Source organism: Macrosteles quadrilineatus, unplaced genomic scaffold (assembly GCF_028750875.1).
Source record: "Macrosteles quadrilineatus isolate MER2022 unplaced genomic scaffold, UCM_ALF_1.0 Scaffold_3__2_contigs__length_128488019, whole genome shotgun sequence".
NCBI classification, from domain to species: Eukaryota; Metazoa; Arthropoda; class Insecta; order Hemiptera; family Cicadellidae; genus Macrosteles; species Macrosteles quadrilineatus.
This window is the reverse complement of record NW_026542596.1, coordinates 924,328-946,408: the sequence shown is the minus strand read 5'-3', so window position 1 is coordinate 946,408 and position 22,081 is coordinate 924,328. Positions and strand designations below refer to the sequence as shown.

Genomic DNA, 22,081 nt, shown 5'->3' with positions numbered 1-22,081 from the left:
GCATTTCAGTTCGATGGTTTAAAGTGCGTTCATTATTTCATCAGTTAAATCCAGGATAAATAAAGCGAGAAATATTTTCATTTACCAACATCAGCTTTACGTGTTTAAAACGTATGCATTTTAATGGTTCATGTATTGCACTAGTTACTATGACAAATGTAAAACTTACTTTACTTACTTAGGCTCTTTTATGTTTCAGAGTCAGAAAATTGTATAGTTATGAATTAGAACCCTGTTGTATGTATATATTTTAAATGTATAACTCAACTGTATGTTTATGCTATGTATTAGATTCAAAGGATTCCACGTTTTCCTACCTTAATTGCATTCATTTTAAATGTAAGATCTAAAAAACCAGTTCAAGTTCAAAGTCAAGTTTTTTCTTGACTGTTTGAAGAAAAAAAACTGACAAAAAAGTGAGAAATTAAAAAGACACTTGGTCAATTACTTTTGTCCAAATAAAAAAAAAATATTATTCAACTGATTGTAGGCAAGTAACAGTAATAATATTCGGCTCAAATTAAAATAGATAGACATCAACATTAAGTTAACTACCTTTCGTTTAGTAGCTATCAAAAAATAGTAAGATATTAGTAGGTAGTGTAATTAAAACTCGTAAACCAAATCAATTTTTTGAAAATTTCGAGCTAATTTCCTTATAATGGCGTTTCATCGGCAATCAGAGAGTCAACAATCCGTTCTATCCATTTTAAGTCCATGCTTTTTGAGTCCTTCCGATAACATATTTTTAGTTAAATTAATTATGACTAGTATTTTTTTTGTATTGTCTTAATCACAATGATTGTAAGTGTCTGTAACATGTTTACACTATTATTCGCACACATGCGATTACACAGGAACTGGTGCGACTCTAACATTGTTGAATAATATATTACTTGATGTTTGGTTGGTAGCGTTGAAAATCACGAACTGCGGATTAGTGTTTTTCTTTGATCTTTACTATGAAAGGGCTGACCAAGAACACACGCTTTAACTTTAAATCCTTGCCTTGCTTAGGAAGTATCCATAACTTAAGGTTTAACTTAACATCTTTGATCTCTAATGGTGGATATAATGTCTTTGATCTATAAGTAAACCCTTAATGTGAATTGTTATTTTCATCTGAAACGTTTCACAACTTTATCTTTTATTGATACATTGCTCAACAACAACCCTAAAAGTATTACTGAAAAAATATAAAATAGTAGAGGTATAGTAATATGTTATTTCATCTAGATTTTTTACTGCTTAAAGGTATACCAATGGGTTTCCAAGATAATAAAAAGGTCGTTATATATTAACAAGGCAAATCCATATTATTAATGTATGAAAGTTAAATCTCCAACGTATAGTCCGTTACAAGACTTAAAATATGTACAGAGTTCCACGTGGAAGAGGATCACGTAAACTGCTTTTGGATCCAAAATATGCCCTGAATTTTGTATCAGAATTAAACTAAACCTTTAAAAACGTATGAAATGACTGCGGAAATAGTACACCTTATTTTACTCTTTGGTATGTTTAAATTAAATAAAGGCCAATGTCAAAAAGGGTAAACCCCATGTCGGCTGAAAGCACGATTATCTCATAATCTTACATTGAGTTTAAACTACTAATTCAATTCAAGTTTAGAACTCAATACTAACAAGATATATTCTTATTATTGCTCATATTTATTACCTAATTATGCTACGTTTATAAAGTGGTTTAATCGTATTTAATGTATATTCGAATGTAAAAATGGTGTTACCGTTGAAAGAATAAATAAATAAATAAATAAAGATATTTCATCGTCAAAAGGAGTCTTAATTAAGTCATTAATACGTTGAATTTTAAGTTGTCTTTTAACTTCATTTAAAAAGTGGCTGTAATTGAATCGTCATTATATAACCTAATTTTTTCGTAACATGCAAACTCATATAAATATATTAGTAGCCTACATATACTGACATAAACCCGTCTTATATTGTGGGCTGTAATAAAACATCACTACACATCTAGCTTTCCTTTCAAATGAAGTTTTCCATATGCAATGAATCACATTCACATGATCAACAAGACTGCGGATTTATCTTTTCAATTGGTCTGGTACTGTAGTAGTAAGTCTGTGTAGAGATATTTATTGTTATGTCTTACCATGAGTACTACGGTAATTAGCTTATTTCCTGTATGGGGAATTTACTAAAATGAATCAAAGATATTCCAAAAATGGCGTAGCTATTGTTTCGTGTAGTTCGCTCTATCTATACGCAAATGCAAACCGTACCGTATCGTAAGTTAAACCAGGCTATTCATTTACCTTTCGTTCCACGTTGTGTTTGAAAGCAGAACGTTTTTAACGATCATCTAGTGTCACTTAAACATTTAATCTTTTTCTTATATATATTTTTGCAACAGTACCGTCGATTAAAAATGCATTGTGTCATGGCTAAATTGTTGTGGTGTTCTATAACTTCTTTAGATCCGTAAGATATTGCTTGTCCTGTGGAATAGCTAAAGGGTATAAAACTATAAAAATAAAATAAATTTAATTAAGGTTTGAGTGAGAAACATTATAAAGTATTAAAAATTCTGTTTATGTCTATGTAGGTAACCTTATTACAAGTAAATATTAAGACTTGGCCAAGAATACTGACTCTACACAAATATAAACGTCAGATAATCATATTTTTGGTGTCTATTATTAGTAAAATACCTATTGTAATTAATATTTAAAACCCCTTACATGCACAACCTAGGTTACACTAAGCCTGTTGGAGAAACTCTTATTTGTTGGAACCACCTATTTAAAATCAGCTTCTGTAACAGGACAAAAACACCATTTGCATAATCCTGGATGCCAGAGTCCCGGATTTGTATGCCGAGGTGAACCCTTTCTTTAAGGTCTGCATAAATACGATAACTGATAGTTTTATAAATTGGGTTTGAAAGATTTAGTTTACACATATTTTTATTTCATTACATCTGTGTTCAAACTTAAAAGATTTTCCATATTTTATATAATTAAATAGCAGTTTTCCCCTCTATACGCTGCAAAAATAATAACTTTGAGTGCGTTTCGATAAACATACATAATAACAAGAATACTATAACGTGTACTGATTCAATCGCTAAAAAACCAATAATAATTACGGTTCATTTTGATTAGCCTACACTTAAACTATAAATCATTTATAACAATACACCGGGGCCAGCTGGTCACGCTAACCAGTATTGCCAACAGATACAATGGATTAGATTAATATTCATCATTGCTGCCAACAGTTGCCCGGCAATCCTTTGTCCTGCAAAAATACCAAACTACGTTCATTTTATAATTATTAACATGCAAACAAACCTATGGATGGAGTAAACAGTATGTTTGTAACATTTTTGTAGTTAATGCAATAAATATCAAACATTAAATAAAATAACGCCATGATATTAATGAAAGTAGTCGATTGCCAAGCTCTAATTTAGGGCGAGGGAAAATTGGATCAGCTGATTTTCCCTGGCTCTAGATTAGTTCTCCATTTACTCACTACGAGTGTTTTCACCATCTTGATAAAAACAGATTCGATAGGGAAAGAGGAACGTAGTTTTGCTGTTGAGTCAAGACTCAACAACTTAACTTTTACAGGGCAGTTCAAGATTTCCGTTTGTTAACTATCTGGTATGGTATGGTACACAATTAGTGAAAACCCGGAGACAAAAAGTGTAACAAGAACAAGATATAATAATGTTAACTAAGTAACAAGTTTAATATATTTTTCTATAAATACTAGCAGAACAATAACAATATACTATAACGCGCAAATAAGTTCTGAATTATCATTTTTATTGTAAACCAGTCATTTCTTTTTAAGCAGGAACTGCCAACCTCCTTAATCAAAGGTTGTAATAACATTGTAGGATGACATTATCCTTAAAATAATGATTTTAATCAGTTTCGGTTCCTGGCACAACCACGTGCGTGATTCCACCTGAACAGCTTATCTTTTAACTAGGTTTACTGCCATGTGGTAAAATACTTGCAATGGAAAACATAAATAGAAACCGAGCTAACATTCTTGAGAAACACTCATACGCCGGGTTCATTTTGTTTTTTATGGACCTGTTTAAATGACAGGTACATAAATAAACTAGAAATTGTTATAGACTATAGGGTTGCTACCAAAGAAAAACGTATATGAGGCCATTCTTTGCTTAATTTAACCTTAAACCCGGTTTTGGGCTTAATCATTGGCATATTAAAATATTAAAAAAATATGAATTTTTCAAATTGATTTATAGTTGGAAATTGATTTATGTTACTTGGGGAGCTATCAAAAGAAGTTTTCTCAAAAGCCAGACACTTTCGTTGGTTACTTCATCTAGCCAGACCGTTACCTGCAAACAGTGAATTCAGTTCCAGTTTGGAACAGGTTTCTGTGCCAAATGTAAATGGTGCAGTTCGTTAGTTTGTTTAGTAGCAGACCTAAGATTTGATTAAACGTATATTTTTGTTCTAAAACTGTTTATTCAATATACTTAATACTTTTACTTGAAATGGCGACCATAGGAAGGTAGGTATTTTAAGAAAAAATATGAATAGAGATGAGTGTAGGAAGAGTAGTGCAATTTTGTAGTCTTGTTATTGACTAAGGCCGACAATGTTCTGACTAGTTATTGACTAAGGCCGACAATGTTCTGACTAGTTATTGACTAAGGCCGACAATGTTCTGACTAGTTATTTCCACCATCGATGGTTTGAAAAAATCACAAAATAAGTCCTCCTTGCTGAGGTAAGGTAGGACTACAATCTGCCAGTCTTGAATTATGTATTACTTGGAAGTTGATAGCACCGCTCGGAGCCTGCATAGATATGCATGCTATATTGTCACTATCTATCTGCAAACTATCCTGGCTATATTCAAAGATACATTTAAAGATTACACTTTTTATAGTTTTATTCTAAATCTATGACGCAAAAATAGTTTATCATAAAAATTGCGTCAACCATCGAAAGCTAAGCAAAATAAATGTGCAAATTAATTAAACATTTTCATTTGTATTAAAAACCATTTGCAATCTGAAAGAATATTTTAACATAGCTTATAAGGAAGATTGTAAAAGTGTTAAAGGAAATTTGAATTTAAAAAGAATCCTCATTTGGTGCAGATTTTAAACTATTTTTAATCATTACCTTATCGCCTGAGAAAATTACATACTTTAATTGTATTTTTGTAAATTCATAGTATTTTGGCAACAGTAGTATTTACAAAAAAGTAGTATATTCTGTTTGGTCTAACCGAAACCAACTTCAGATGCTTTAAACTGCCAAACTTGTTGATTAATTTTAAGTGTAAAGAACAATAAATAATTAATTATGCCATCATTTGTTTGATACCATAAAACTCCCTTGCATTCTTCGCTAGTAGGCATTTAGTAAAAACGTCTGTAGAAATGCTAAAATACCAGGCGAGGAGGAAACATCGCCATAGGCGGACCGAGAGGTAATAGAGTAATGTGATTTAAAGTAGTATATTGTAGTTGATAGTGATTGTACAAAGATCACAAGAGTTCTTGCTTGGTCTAGTTATGTTAAAGTTTTTACCCTAATATGCAAGCAAGAACAAGGTCAACAACAGAAAATCATCATAAAAATAACACGAAAAGAAACTTTGTTAATTAAAATTAAAAATGGTATAAATATATCTTGCTAGATAGCCTGCAATTTTATTAGTCTGTTTCCTGTTACGCAGAAAAAATCAAAAGAATACTGCAATATGCTAAATATTTTTAAGAAATATTCAAGCTAAAGTATTGGAGAATCGTGTATTTAAAGTTTCTAGCATATAGACGCAGCAAGAACTTATACACTTGTTATATAGAGGTAGAAAAAAAAAAATACATTTTGCAGCGAATAAAAGGAAATCTAATGTTATTTTTTAATCGAATCTTGTACTGGTGTGATCATTTTAGCGAATAAGCTACCGTAGGTCTCACGGTCCATTTACTTTTTTATTTTGAGGCCCCCAGAGTCCAAAAACACCCTCCGTTCAAATTCATATATTTATAGATATCATATAGGTGTGTGTGTCCGTTAGCGCAATAACTCGAGCAAAAATGATCCTAGCAAACGTGTAAACCTATGGGGGGTTTTATGGGGTTTTCTCATTTTCACCTTGAAAACATAAAATGTTGTAATTTCTTTCAAAACCATTTTGTTGGGCTAAACAAAATTAGTACTGTATATTGAAGCATTGTTGAAGGCGATGCTCCTGTTAAATGTTTAAGCAGCCAGATAGTGAACTAGAGACGAAACAGTTTACTAAATTTGATCGTAACTTGATTGAGGTTGGCAAGTGACTCTTTACTTTTTTGTCCTAGGACGCTAGGCACGAGCCCGGTATTGTTTTTCACATTACTTAAGGCTAGACCTAGGGGTCACGGCCTTATCACTTAGATAAAATACATTGGTGATTTAGCAGGATTTGAACCCAGGACCCCTGGAACCAGAGTCCCGCAATCCAACCACTAGACCAACTCGCTCCCCACTCTTTACTGTGTATAAGTAAAATCAACATTTTAAATGTAATGTAAGTTAGCAGTTTTATTCACCTATTGACTGTGTTAAATAAAAGATAATATTTCCTTATTAAAATGGTATTGCATTGGATTCGTTTAGCCTCAGAACAAAATGTTTAACCCAATTAAAATACGCAATCTGCGCACAGGTCTCCTTGTAAAATATATTGTATGGTTTAAAATTTCATATAATACGCATAAAAAAGATCTAGAGTAGCTATAGATGAAATCTAATAGCAATGTAAGGTGGAAAAGGTTAAAATTGTCGATTGATACAGTGCAATGGTCCCTTGAGTATCGTTAAGGAGAGTTTAAGAGGTTTGTGGTTTGATCTTGAGGTAAATTTATGTACTTTCTAACTCATGTGTAAAACTTGATAGTTTATATTGCACACAATATAAACCTTCCCCTGCACTGAAAAATGTAATAACATTGGGAGATTTTTATTTACTTATGTTTGTAAATTAGTTTGATTTTTTCAAACTTTACTTTTCTTAATATCATACAACACACTGTAAGCCTGAAATGGAAAGAATTGATAAAGATAATTTGAATGTAGAATAATATGCTTCTTAAGATATTATAAATTATGTACCTGGGGAGCGAGCCATGGCTCGGTATAGTATATTTCCATTGTACCCCTATATCGTGTAATCTTCAGTGTAGTCTTTGCTCAATAGTAACAATTGATGTTTTCCCCTTTGTATTGTATTTTGTAATTTGCTTTATACTATGGATGGCTTATTATAAACACAAGTTACAAGATTTTGTTCAACCAACATTGTTACTCGGTAACTCATAAGTCCAGAGACTTTTGACTTTCAATTACATTTTTTACGTAGTTAGATTTTTGTTGGTATTTTCAATTGCATTAAACACGTTTTTAGGCCAGGGATAAATTATTTACAACATTTGAAGGAAAGCAGTTTTCGAGATCTTTGTGCAAGCAGGCAACCAAGTATACAAGCATACGTACAAGCAAACCTTGCTCATATAAAAGTATAGAATAAAAACCAAACCGAAGTTTGGTTTAGTAAATTGAAGATCACTAAGAAAAAAATATAGCTAAAAACATACATTTAGTTATTTTTTTACTTTTTCTAGATAGTTTTAAGGTTACAATTTTAATTTCTGTTTTACTTACGGTTCAATGTGCGAAAAAGAAAGAAGTGTTCACAATTGTTTTGAAATAACCGTAATGTACACCATGTTTTAACACAAACCAAATTTTAACAGTTTCTGCCCTGAATGTATAATTAACAGGTGATGGATGTTTGTAAACAAGGAATACCTTCTTTGTACAACGGAATAACTTTTTTGGTCAAAGGAATACCTTCTTTGTACAAAGGAATACTATTCTTTGTACACGAATTCTTAGAATTCAAGTTTAGAACATGAATTGCTCAGGACTGTAAAGGCTGGAGAAGGAGTTGTATCGATTTGAGCCACAGGTCCTGTAAACTTCCCGGGCTTTAACATCAGCTACTTGTGTGACCAATTTGTCTCTCTCTCATTAACATGAAACATTAAACATGTACGGAAAATCATTAGAGTTCGAATTAGTTATACGTATAGCAGGAGTTATACGTATAAATAGAGTAATTTAAATATTACTTGTAGCTGGTTCAAATCTATAGCTACAGGTAGCTGTGCCACATTTCGGTAGTCATGGGCCGTTAGGCGGAATCAAACTTGATAATTACTTACTACATTTTCCAGCGTAGTAGCGAAGCCGGTCGGCTTCCCCCCTCGAAATTTACTGCTAGCCTAACATATTAATAGTTTACTAAAAGGTAAAAATTTAAACTTAGCTTTTGATAATTCATTCTCTACGAAGTTGGAATTACCGACGCTATTGTGTTAATAGCCGATAGAAGACAGGGGCGAGAAAACAGGTGAGCCGGCTGAGTTTAGAAAAATATTGATCCAAGAAAAAAACGCCGGTTGAACGGCATGCTCGCGCGTAACGCCATGAAGCTGTGGCGCTTGCGTTACAATTTATATGAAGTGGGAAAAATCTTTGTACCTCTTGATTTTACAATAGTAATGAATGGGTTTTAAAAGCACAGTTTTAAAATATTCATCAAGTATATTAAAATATATCTAAACTATGATGCTATTGGAAATCACGTTTTGCTTGTATTTAGATTATTAAAACTAATTTTTTTTAAATTTTCTTTGCTGACTATTTTAGTTACAACCCAATTTTGTAATACATGACGCACGTTAAACCGTTTCTCGAGTATTGACTAACCGTCAAAAGAACTTGCGTGTTGCTCGTACATAATATACAGCAGCTTTAGATCATAGTCTCTTGTCCTGTAATAAACCTTATGATTGATGTAAACGAGAATTTTTCTCTTCATAATGTTCACAGATGTGTCTACTAGCTGAATAGCTATATTATAAAATGCATGTCCTACGTCAATAAAGTATCAAACTGTTTTAAATTTGTAATATTATTTTATCATTCCAAAAAAGACAGCTGATCAATGTTTCCAAATTCTTTGAATAAAATTAAACGTTATATTCAGTTTCGGGTTTAAACATTTTTAAGATCAGTTATGACCGAAGCACTATATGCAATATAGTGGCCTAAGTGGCCAAAACTGAAGAACACAACTCATCAAAAAACATATTCATGCTAATGAATAATACCAAAGTTGTTATATAAGAGTAAAAGTGTCATGCCTCAAATTATTTTCGCAGTTCCATTTTGTGTTAAGGGAGTGATTATGTGTTTTTATTCTTTCTTAGTCACCTACTTTTATCACACAAACAAATACACTGATCCACTGATAGACTACACATACTGGCCCAGGTATTTGCTAAATACACTTCCTTCATTAATGTTATGCACTGCTTATTTATAACAATTAATTATTCATATGTTATAAATGTAAAAATTGTTGAAAGTAAAAACATTCCATACAAGTTATATTGTGGATGAATAGGTAAGTAGAAAAATTATTTAGTTTTTTAAATTTTGGATTTCAATCGTATTGAAATAATTATGTAAACAATCTTGCTGGATAAAAACTTTATAGTAAAATATTTTAAAGAAACATAATGTTTTTCCAAGACAAAACTTTCCCACTGTAAAATCAAATTTGGCATGAGAACAAGGTTTGAGCGCTTCAGCGCTCCTTTTCAATGAATTGTGAGCGAGCTAAAATCTGTGGCGTTGTTAGTTTTACGGTGGTCAATTCAAACCCAAACTTCAATATTTCTGTTTATGTGATTATAAATAAAAAACCAACAAAAGCCAAAATTAATACATTAATTGATATTATTATAAACATTGCTTTTTAACATAATCGAATAGTCCTACCACCTTTAATTAACCAACTTTGTAATAACCTGTAAAACGAAAGAACTTTCTTCAAGAGGTTTGAAATACAATACACCTCTTGGCTTAACCATTCACACATTTAGCAGTCCGTGTAGTATCAATCGTTAGTGCTACGTTAGTGCTACGTTAGTGCTGGTTAGTGCTGAAATCCCCAACGTTAGTGCTCTTTTGGTTCAAGTGTTATTATAAAAAACTGTGGGTGGGGCCAACTGTATTTAAGGTTAGCCCCCCCCCCCAGTACAAAAAAATGAGCACTAACGTCAAACATTATACCAATCGTTAGTGCTACGTTAGTGCTCTTTTGGCTCAAGTGTTATCGTACAAAACTGTGGGTGACGAAAACTTTATATAAAGTCAGCCCCCCCCCCTCTAGTACAAAATATTGAGGAATAACGTCAAAAATGGCTTATACAGTAAACAATAATATAAAATCCTTTAAGATAATCAATGGTTCTTTTAAACTAACCAGCACTAACGTAGCACTAACGATTGGTACTATTTTTGACTTTAGTGGTCAAGTTTTTGTACTGGAGGGGGCTAGCTTTCTCGTAAGTTGACCCACACCACAGCTTTTTATAATAACACTTGAACCAAAAGAGCACTAACTATGGTGAATCAGCACTAACCAGCACTAACGTAGGACTAACGATTAGTACCATTTTTGACGTTAGTGCTAATTTTTGTACTGGGGGGGGGCTAAATTTATATAAAGCTGGCCCCACCCACAGATTTTTATAATAACACTTGAACCAAAAGAGCACTAACATTTGGGGATTTCAGCACTAACCAGCACTAACGTAGCACTAACGATTGGTACTACACGGACTGCACTAACGATTTTTGGCGTTACTGGTCAAATTCTTGTACTGGGGGGGGGGGGGGGGCGGGCTATCTTTCTCGTAAGTTGACCCACCCCACAGTTTTTTATTATAACACTTGAACCAAAAGAGCACTAACGTTTGGGATTTCAGCACTAACGATTGGTATCATTTTTGACGTTAATGCTCAATTTTTGTACTGGGGGGTCTAACTTTATATAAAGTTGGCCTCGCCCACAGTTTTTTTATGATAACACTTGGACCAAAAGAGCACTAACAATTAGGATTTCAGCACTAACCAGCACTAACGATTGGTACAATTTTTTACGTTAGTGCTTGAATCGGTGGTGGGGAGGGGGGGGGCAACTTTATGGACCTCAAATATTCCATGTGTTTGGGAACTAGATACGCCTCCATACCTTCGCAACACATGCTACATGCCTCTTACGTTCTTGGGTTCGTATGTGGTCGCATGATTTTGCAGTTATCAAGAATATTTTTGAACAATGAATAAAAAAATACAGCGTCATGAAAATTGGTTCCGGTATTCTATTTGTATTGTATGTAAACAAGTTCTAAACTTAATTTATTACTCATACAGTAAAAATGTTATCATGAGCAGTGGGTTTGTATAAAGAAAATGGCAAACAAAGCATTCCATTGAGTTTTCTTCAAGTTATCATTACAGCACTGGCCGTCGTCGTTGCATGTCGCTCTCTGCAGTAATATACTTTGATGGTCGGCCATTTTGACGTAGCTATTTCACGTTATTTAACAAAAACCTAGTTGTTAATATAAATAAAGAATACGCTTTTTATAAAATAAAGAATCTGTAACATTTTATAAAAAGTCGGTTTGCAATAAATTTACGACGAAACCAATGCCACAGAATCTACCATAATTAACCGATTAAGACTGCGTAATTAACCGATTAGGTGATTAAGATGTTTTTAATAATAAAATAATTACTCGTACATAACAGCTTTCGCTATCTTTGTAGGAATACGAGTAAAAGATCCTATTTACTATGAAGCGTGCCTTTAAATCTAAATATCTGACTAAACCACGATAATGGGGGCAGAGCTGTTTTAGCCTATTTTTCGGTATTAAATAATTCGTTGGAGCTTTTAGGTTCTATAAGGTCAAAGAGTTCTAAAACCGTAGTTTTTACATTTTTAAATCACCGACATCCTAAAACCTATAGCTGTATAAACAAAAACCATTCTCTACAATTAATTGTATTGTTAACTTCATTTTCTAAGGTATGAGAACCATGGGGCGAATTCAGACCAACTAGTTGCCCTACATTGCACAGTTTCGTTGCCCAACTAATTTTACAATTGGCTTTCAATTTAACTTAATTATTTTTTCGTTTTTTTTTATTTGATTCGGATTTAGTGTAAGGAGGCTTTGTTTTCAACGGGATTTAACTCAACTTTACTGTACTTTTTTGAAAATTTATGATGGCTGTAAACAAGATTACCGTATAACTAACCTGTTTAAAATAGTAGTTTTATTTATAATGACTCAAGAAGTACTTCTATTGGGACCGAACCACCAAATCGACTTTGAACAGATCTTAAAGTGTGTTGGTTTGTTATTTTCTGTTTTGGTTTCATTTTGTTTGTTAACGATTTTAAAGAATCTTATGGGAACCAAGAAAAAATATAAGTTAATCTGTAGGTCTTCAGTACAATTCATGCATTGTTAGAGGAATATTGTTTAATGTCAGTATGTTATTCACGTATAAATTAAAGAATTAAAAACATGATGCTAAAATTAAGAATTTTTTTTAAATGTCTCGAAATGATACTAGCTAAGCTTGAGTAATAATATAGATTTGCCTACAAATGTTGTAAAAAATAAGGTGTTTCTCCCATAAAATTTATTGTTATGCACTATAACAGTTTTACTTATACGACAGTGTTTATATTGCCTTTCAAATCTTGGCTAGAGAAGAGGTTATTAAAAAATCAAACTTTTTAATTGTTGCACCTAGAATATAGACTAACAATGCTAAATTAGTTTAAGTGTTCGTCAGAGCTTTTAAACCATTTAGATCTAGAACACAATAGAACCTCTTGTACTATTCTACAGAGGGTTTAATATGGCAATTTTATATTTCAACTAAGTGTATATAATTACTAAATACTAAGAATAGGCTATTTTGGTTGTAAGTCTATTTTGTTGTTTTGGCTGAACATGTTTTAATTCATTCTTTCAAACACCTAACGCATAGTTTTTCCTGCATCAACAAACATTGTAAATATAAAAAATTAATGAAAAATAAACGTGTAGGGCTGGAAACACTTGAATGAGTTTCCGAATGAGCAAGATTGGGTCATGAGAACCGAATGTTACGGAGTCTTAAAATATTAAAAAAATTTTTTTTAGTTTGTACATTTTAAACATAAAACTGCCCCATTATAATTTTAAAATCGTGTAGATCCTAACAATAAAATTGTTAACGAGTACTTGCTATGGGGAGAGTAATAAAGTGTGATTTCATGTAAAATATTAATAACTTAGTATAAAATGAAAAATTACCAAGATTGTTCAAAAGATATCCATAAATCAGCAAATTGCAACTATTTACTTTTCCTTCATAAGAATTACATGGGAATTTCAAATTTAATACTAACTTTGATTCATTTCAATAACCATTAAATATAGGGCAAACCTCGTAATAAAAAAAGGTGTACTATAAGGCGTTCTTTAACTTTTGTATTAACAACAATTATGTGTTGGATTTATGGGGACATTTTTTTCAATTTGGCTTACTAAACAACTGTGCAAAATTTTCACTTAGGTCAAATTTGTTAAGTCAAATCACATTTGTATCCCTAAAATTCTTGGACAGCAATAATTGAACTGGTACAATAACATAACCAGGAGTATACGCAGCTATCTCATGCAATTTCTTTTTTAAGAATAATTAAAAGTGGTATTTCAAACTTTCTTTATTAACCCAGTTTTCAAAATCAAAGTAGAAGTGTAACGTTTCCTATGATCCTTGGTCCTTATCACAAAATGGTTGTTAACGAACCTAGAACAATATTATATTTTAGTCCATTAAATTTTATAGGAAACGAAAGATATTTAGAGAACAATTAGTTGTAAAGATTTGAGAAAAGGCCTTGAGTTGTGGCTACACAGGCTTAGTTCCTTACTGTGGTATTTTTTTCGAATACTAGATGATCTTTCAATGTCCAAAAGCCATTCAGTAGCCAAGAGCTACGTTATAACCCTTCTCAGACCATATTCGTTGTATTATTCAGATCACGTCTGCCAAGAGTTATCTCAAACGCTTGGCCTTCACTAAACTGTGGCAATGTCGGTGTTATCTTTCAAACTACAGTTGAATTATAGTGAAAAGCATATGGATAGAACATTATCGTATACCATGAGTTGTACAACGTGAAACATGTGAAATGTGTAGAAAGGACAGGCAATACAATTTGACTTTGTTGTGTAACACAGGTATAACATCATTAAAAAGACAGTTATGTCCTTTGAAAAGTGTTCATGTGCATGTATAAATAATAGTCAATGATAATATGTATAGCAATATGAAAGCGTATTACAGTATAGCACACATGTAGTGGAAATGTTCTAGGGTAACGCAATTTAACACGGACTCAACAATTAACCCACGACGAGACAAGACTGTGACAACAATGAACTTAACTAGGTCTTGTAGTATACGAGCCATGACGTATTGTGGCAAAAAATCTTGCACAGATTGTTTGTGCATAAATCTTAGGTTTTTAGGATTTGCCAAAAAATGTAAGCAGCCTTACAAAAATAGTTCACACTGTCCGCAAATGTTATTTCTCATAATTGATTTGTAGCTCGTTTTATTAATAGGAAATACGTTGTGAAAAGAGATTGTTTGAAAAACATTATGCATACACTTTGACAGTGATAACCTACAGATTTATATTTCAATTTCAAGGATTTAATTTTCAATTGAGAAATTCCTAAAATTCTCAATATTATTTCCTGTTTCAATAAAAAAAGTTTAACGAGTACTTTACCCAGTAAATACGTGATGTAAAAAAATATTTTTGCTGCTTATACAGGATGAGTAAAAAGTAAAGAACCCCCATCTAATATTTTTCTAAGTTATCGTACAGAGATGTCCTTTTGGTGGTCGTGCAATATTAGCAGGAAGTTTAATTTTATAAAATTGAAAGTTTTCCCCTAAAAGGTTGGGTGTTGGAGCCAACTTAAAATTTTATATGTAAACCTCCTTTAAGTGACACATTATTTCGAGTGTTTACAAAAACCTAAAGAATTGTGAAAACCAGAGTTTCTATTCAAATGGTAGCCAGTATTATCATTACATTTATTTTTTCTTATCTTTTTTGTGTAGACTTCAAAACATTTGACGGGCTACCATTTTGGATGGAGAAGAGATATTGAACTCTGGTTTTCACCATTCTTAGATTTTTTGTAAACACTTCAAAATGAGGTGTCACTTGAAGGGGGTTTGCATTTATGAATTTTGCTTCAATGAATTGCTAATAACACACACTACAGGTACAAATAATGCATATTTAAATAATACATGTTATACAAATTTTATAGCATTTAATGTGAACCCAAAAAAGAATAATACGATTATAACTACTATGATTATAATTTTGCTTTGTTACCTTATGTTTGTTATGTATTTTGTTTACTATTTAATGTGACAACGATTCGCATTAATGTTTTAGAGTGAAATTCAGTTTAGTTTTTGTTCAGAATAAATGTTTAATCAGTGGTAATTCATTACTCACCTCCCAGTCCAAATTCTTCGGTCACTAGTGGCACGGTAGGATATTGACGGGTCGCATTCGGCACGCCACTTTTTATTCACCCTGTATAGCTAACAACGGTAAAGGTGAAAACTTAAAATACAATAATTTAGATAAAAAAAATATAAACAGTGGTTGGGTTTTCAAATCCTAACTAAAACCCTCTGACAGTACTAACACATCTAAATTAAGAATAAAGTTGAAAGTCAAACATTTTTACTATTTTAGTATACATTTTTGAATATAAATTTAGTAAGTAGATACAGTGTAAACAACTAACATAAATAGTAATGAAATGATAGGAAAAAGATCAAAAATAATGATAAATGTAATGATAATGAACAACTATGTTTTGTATATGTAATATTTTCACTGTTTGATGGGGGTAGTTTATTTTTTATACATTTTTTAATCAAACCATACTTTGTTAGAACTTTGATACATAGTTTAGGATTCGTATTTTTGTTTAAAAACTAAAGAAATGATCAAATAATAAAAAAATTCTTATCAAGAATTATGTTCCTTAATAACTAAACCAAAGAGTGGTTGCAAACCTATATATTTGCATATAAAATCCAATGTATGCACCTGTAGCATTTATTGATCCCGGTCCCAAAGTTTACAAACAATATTGATACATCATCACCGAAATGAAATGTATATGAAATGTGTATGAAACATATCTTTATAGCTTGATATGTTGTACACACGGTTATAACCATACTTTAAAAATTGATAACTACCCTAAATGTGCCCTAACCCAAATACTGTTATCGGGTAAAGCTGTTCTAGTTAATTACATGTTGAAGTTGTTCTTGGTTAATTTCACAATTCCACAATCTCATAGTTTGTAACATAACATTCTATATGTTTATATGGTTCGTAAATAAAAATAAACACTGTAAATTATAAAAAAATAATAGATGTCAACAAGCAGTATAATCTGTATGACTATTATTGATAAAAGAACAATCTGTAGTTTTAATAAAACTGATATTACCTGGAGAAGCACTAGTGGGAGATCCTCGATCACTTGAAGACCAATTTTAGAGAGATGAAACCCTTTAAGGCCCTCCAAGGGATGCTTAGGTTCCTTGCAATATTTGAAGCCTAGATATTTATATGAATTTTTTGAAGAATAGATTGTTAGGTTTTTTCTGTTAATTTAAGACTTGTTGTTGGGATAAATAGGTTACCTTTATTTTAGAGGAATATTAATGAAAGCACAAATATATAAAAATCTATAAATTTCAGAATTTGTCAATTTAATTTTTGTTATCTTTTTGTTTATTAATGAAATGTATAACTAAATTTAAAAGTTCAAAGAGGCCAATATATAATATTATTTGTTGTTTATTGAATAATATAAATATTTTCAACAAAAATAAACACTATTACGGAATGTTAAATTAATAATACAATTATTTAATAAAGAAATATCATTAATAAGTGTATATCAAAATCATAAAAGTCTAAATTGTAGGGCAACGTTTTATCTTTCTGATGTAATAATTAATTAGAAAAAATAAAATATCGTGCAATAAAAAAGCTACTATAAATAATGGCAATCGTCCACGTTTTGCTAGTACTTACACAGTTTATGACCCTCTCAACGAAAATCTAAGCCTTCACTAACCCTTGAACTAAAGGCTATCCAAACTTTCAGAAATGTCTGTTTCAAAGTACTTTAAACCTCAGATAAAACCTTAGTCTCTTTACAATTAACATTTATGGATCTTCCTCCAACTAAAAACCCAATAGGCGTTTCGGAAAATTTAATTTTAAAATCAAACGGATATTGATCTATCATGTTTCTTAATCATCTATGTTTATATATCGATTCCCGCAAAAAAGGAGAGTAATGAAAAATTAAATATCTGTATGATATGGTTCGTATAAAGTGTCAAAAGATAACCTCACTAGATCTTGAGTGGGGTGTTTTTTTATCTTATTATACTTCTATTAAAGCCTACTTTGGAACAACAAAATAATTTAGAAGCAAAACCTAAAACACTATCAGTAAAGAGCACAGTGTGTAATTCCTGCAAAAGAAATAATTCAAACGTAATACAGGTATGTCTCCTCGACGTAAACGGTTATAGTCTCAAATTACGTCATTTAACTAATAGAAAACATCAAATGAATGTAAAAACGTAAGAGGCTTACAAACAAAAACGAAAAAACTAAGCTGACGAGTCATAAAGGAGAATGGCTGCATATTAAGCTCAAGCATATTTATTGCAAGCTGAATAACTTTCCACAAGAAGGCTACTAATGTCATTTCTTACAAATGTTTGGGTTAAACTACAGCTATGTGAATTCAATAAACTGTTAGTATGTTTTTGTATCTTTGTGGTACAAGGGTTTCATTACTATTGATATAAATTTTCATTAAATAAATGCTTAATCAAGGTTAGTACTCAGAAAAATTTTGTAGTAACATGATGGACGTACAATAACTGTATGTGCAAAAACTAACATAATTTTTAGAGGACATTTCTTATTATAATCTATGTAATTAGTAGCTGTTATAAACAAAATGCGTTTCGTTGCCTTATAGTTACTAAAAATACTGTCAATCAGAAGCATAACATCCAATGCGTGTATGATACTATGAAAACCCCAATGAAGTTTTATGCACAATGAGTTTACAACCCAACAACCATCGGAGTAATTAGTTTTAAATATCGAAATTCCACTGTCATTTATTTAAACGGTTCTATTACTTACGACCGTGATCACATTTTTACTCAATATGCAGTGTATGTCTTGGATATAGAAATAAGTTACATTTCGTAATGTCTCTGAGTACAGTGAGGGTGAATAATTCTAATTTAAGTAAAGTACATATTTAGATTTAGTTTAGGGCCTACACATTATTACCCATTACAAAATTATTTTAAGCTGAAGTTTAAGGCGAATAAAGAAACCTGATAGAACTTGACATAATGACATAAAAATAAAACAATATAAAATAAACTGTATCAGTGATCTGACACATGCTTTCTCCCATTTGCTTGTCGACAAACCTTATCATGGGTAACACATACACACAGGCAGACATCACATCGAAAACCACTTTTTTGTGTTCTGGGGGCCCCAAAACTGATATATCTACTAATCCACTCTAAACTCAAACTCGAAAATTTTGACAAAACAATACTTTATCCATATACTATGGTAAAGGGAGAGAAAGTAAAAACAGCGTTTGGATTTTAAAATATCTTATAACTACTTTGCAAGGACCAAGCATTATTGGTGATTAACTGTGAAAACAATTCTTGTGGAAGATATCAGGTATTAGCAGAGTATTCGTCCTTCGTACGGGGTTGGAATATAAGTATAAATGCTAATTGCAGTTATACTCGAGCTTTGCGTTTGCAATAAGGGAGGACACAGTTTGATAAAATTTGCTTTTTTAAATTTACAGTATTATATAGTATACACATCTACCGTAGCCATAATAGTTCAAACCATTTTCACTCTTTTACTGTATACAATCTTAAATCATTTTTGTTTTATTTTTCATTTTATGCACTTTTCGAAATATAAATATACCATCACACTGAAATATACGCCTATGCCACAACTACAAAATGCGTATAACTTTTAAATGGAAGAAAATATAGGCATGTATGATGTTATATGACCAAACGTTATACGTATTTGCATTTCCTCTTCTAAGACATCTCAGCCACAACAATAATAGCTTGGAAATATTTAAATGTCTTTCTTTTTGGCGAGGATACCAGTGAACGTAAAACTAATACAACCAAATATTTGTATTATGTTTTTCACTTTTAATATGATAATTCGATTTGCCGCAAGGAGTTTTTTTATTACAAAATCAAGTTGTAAAAGGAGCGAGATCAGAGAAGTAATTGGAGATATTTTCCGTTGAAGAACCCATTTATCCTTAGTCGAGTCAGCAGAGTCAAAATCATTGAAAGGCTCCTTTAGTGGCTAAGTTTACTCAATAATGAGTTCAACCGCTTTCGGTAAGAAGCGAATGAACTGCAACTACTAACAACTAGCTTTAGAGGTAGAGGTTCGTGCTATGATCTGATCAAACGCTTAAAACAATTATCCAGTTTTAAAAAGTTTTGTTTTATGAAGCCGGAACTTTGATTCCAATGGTATTTGTTGAAATAAGCTAATTTGTTTACATGGGTCTGAATCAAACTCGTACAATATGTGTTATGTTGTTCCAACCTTAAATCAGTCTTCTGTTTCTTTTCTTATAAGTGACTGCCTAACAAAAATACACAACAAAACACATTTTATATCATTATTACTTTTACCACAATTAAATAGAAATAATGCCCTATCAATATAAAATCTATGTGTGATTATCAGAGTATGGAATATGTATTTAAAAAAAATATTTAGTTACTACAGTTAATGAAAATTAAAGTTTGATTCATTGTATACAAGGAATCTTTTGTATTGTACGGAGTTCAATGATACAACTTTTAAAACAAATTAAACATTCATAGACATTTTATAGATTTTTGTTTTCAACAATGATGAAATATCACACACACAAAACGTATTTTAAATATTTATTGTAAAATACATGCCGCAAATGAAGATACATAAACATGTTTGTATGCAAAAGAGACTTTTCTTTAACAAGTGACTCAACAAAGAACGAGGTTATTCACAGGAAATTCAGATAACAAGATTGTTATCACATCTATGATTGCTCTTGCTTTCTTAACATACTTTGGGGAGACTAAACAACAATAGTGTTTGTCAATACTTGATTACATATTTGATACAATTTTGAACATTATAAAACATCTTGACAGCAATATGTAATAATATTAGTAAGAACTAGAGTACCCATGCTGCTCCGCAGCGTTAAAATAAATATAATATCCGAGAAATAATCAAATTTATGATTTTTGATTGAGTCATACAGTATCTTGAGCTTGACGGATTTAAACGATCAATAGCTCAAATTGAAGCAAATAATTTACTGATTATTTTGATTCTGAAACATATAAAAAACATTAACAATAGGCCTACTGAAGCTATAGTAAAACACATATGAAAAATAATTTTATGTTGGTTTTTCACCTATTTTGCTTGAAACTCGTCCAATTTGAATACCTAATAGCTTAAATGAAAGCCGGTATTTCACTGAAGGTTCTTAGACCTAAAAATATGTAGGATTATATAATTAACTGGTGAAATACATCTTAAAATTAAGTAAGAATTCGAAATGAATCAAATTGTGTTTTTTTGGTCGAGTAATGTGGTAGGTATATGCCTATAGATATATGCCAATGATTGATGTGAAATCTGTGCGTGCATGCCTTCAATTTGAGACCTCAATCATGTTAATCGGTCGGATAGAAGAGCAAAACGAACTCAGCAAAGATAAACCAAATTCAACTCCCATAAGAAATACATGAGAGCAAATTTCGTTTACGTATAACCTAATTGGGATTATAGATAAATACATGCCGATGCTTGATGGCAAATTTGTGCGTGCATACCTTCAATTTGAGACCTTTAGTCATGAATATCGGTCGGGTAGAAAAACCAAACGAACTCGGCAAAGAGAAACCAAATTTGGCAAAGAGAAACCAAAATCCTTCGTACCACAGGCTGGAAGGGTTTTCCAGCTCTCGATCGTTTTAAGTTCTCGACTTCATTTCGAACTTAAAAAATTATCTCGAAACGGCCAAACTTAATTTTTAGCCCTCGTAGAAAATATAGTATTTTATCTGTTTTTAAATACTGCATTGACAACTTTCGTATTGCAATTGCATACATTTTCATTTTATTACTTACGTAAATATAAACTTTTAGAAATAATTTAAGCAAGTGAATAAAATTTGCGTTATCCATATTAGTTGGTATCAGACCTAACCTAACCTAACCTAACCTAACAAAGATATAATTTTTACATTTATAATAAGAAAAACTAGACAATGTTGATCCAAACATTTGTAGAAACTGTAACTCAATACACTTGGTAAATGAACAAGCTGTCACATTAGCAATGGTTCGGATAACACCATTCTCATCTTTAGAATGATGATATAGTGGATTTTGTTTCTATTATTTCAAAATGTTAATCGCTATGACTAAATTGTATCACCGGCTGAACTATAATATCAATAGCATTAAAAAATTATAAGGCTTACCAACAGGTTGCAGCACTATTATATTTTTGCAATCCATATATAAACACCCCCATAAACCATATACTTAAAATGTTCGTCATGACGAGAAACCTTCGAAATGACGAAAACGAGCGATAAACTATCCATTATTTCATAAATTGCCCTTTAAGGTCGTAATTCCTCTCTAAAGTGAACTTTCCTTGTACATAAAGTTAAAAATACCTCAGCTGTACTTATTATTTTTTTATTATTTCAATTTATTACCTTATTAAAATCATGTGTGATTATTTGTTTGTATTACTGTACTAGCCACAGAGCCCGTTGTGGTTAAATACAACGATCTCTAGGAAAATAAAAGTTATGAAATCCACGCACCACTTTATTCACTAATATTAACGGTATAGATTGAGCACATAACCTTAG

General features: G+C 31.5%; 1 protein-coding gene across 1 annotated transcript in view; it reads left to right on the top strand.

Annotated features, from left to right (window-relative positions):
- The first annotated feature begins 798 nt into the window (after positions 1 to 798).
- LOC128988408 (basic salivary proline-rich protein 1-like) overlaps positions 799 to 22,081 on the top strand; it is a 34,200-nt gene continuing 12,917 nt past the window's right edge. The window contains exon 1 of the mRNA XM_054409663.1: positions 799 to 804. Coding sequence (XP_054265638.1) covers positions 799 to 804 — 6 coding nt within the window. The remainder of the gene's footprint in view (positions 805 to 22,081) is intronic.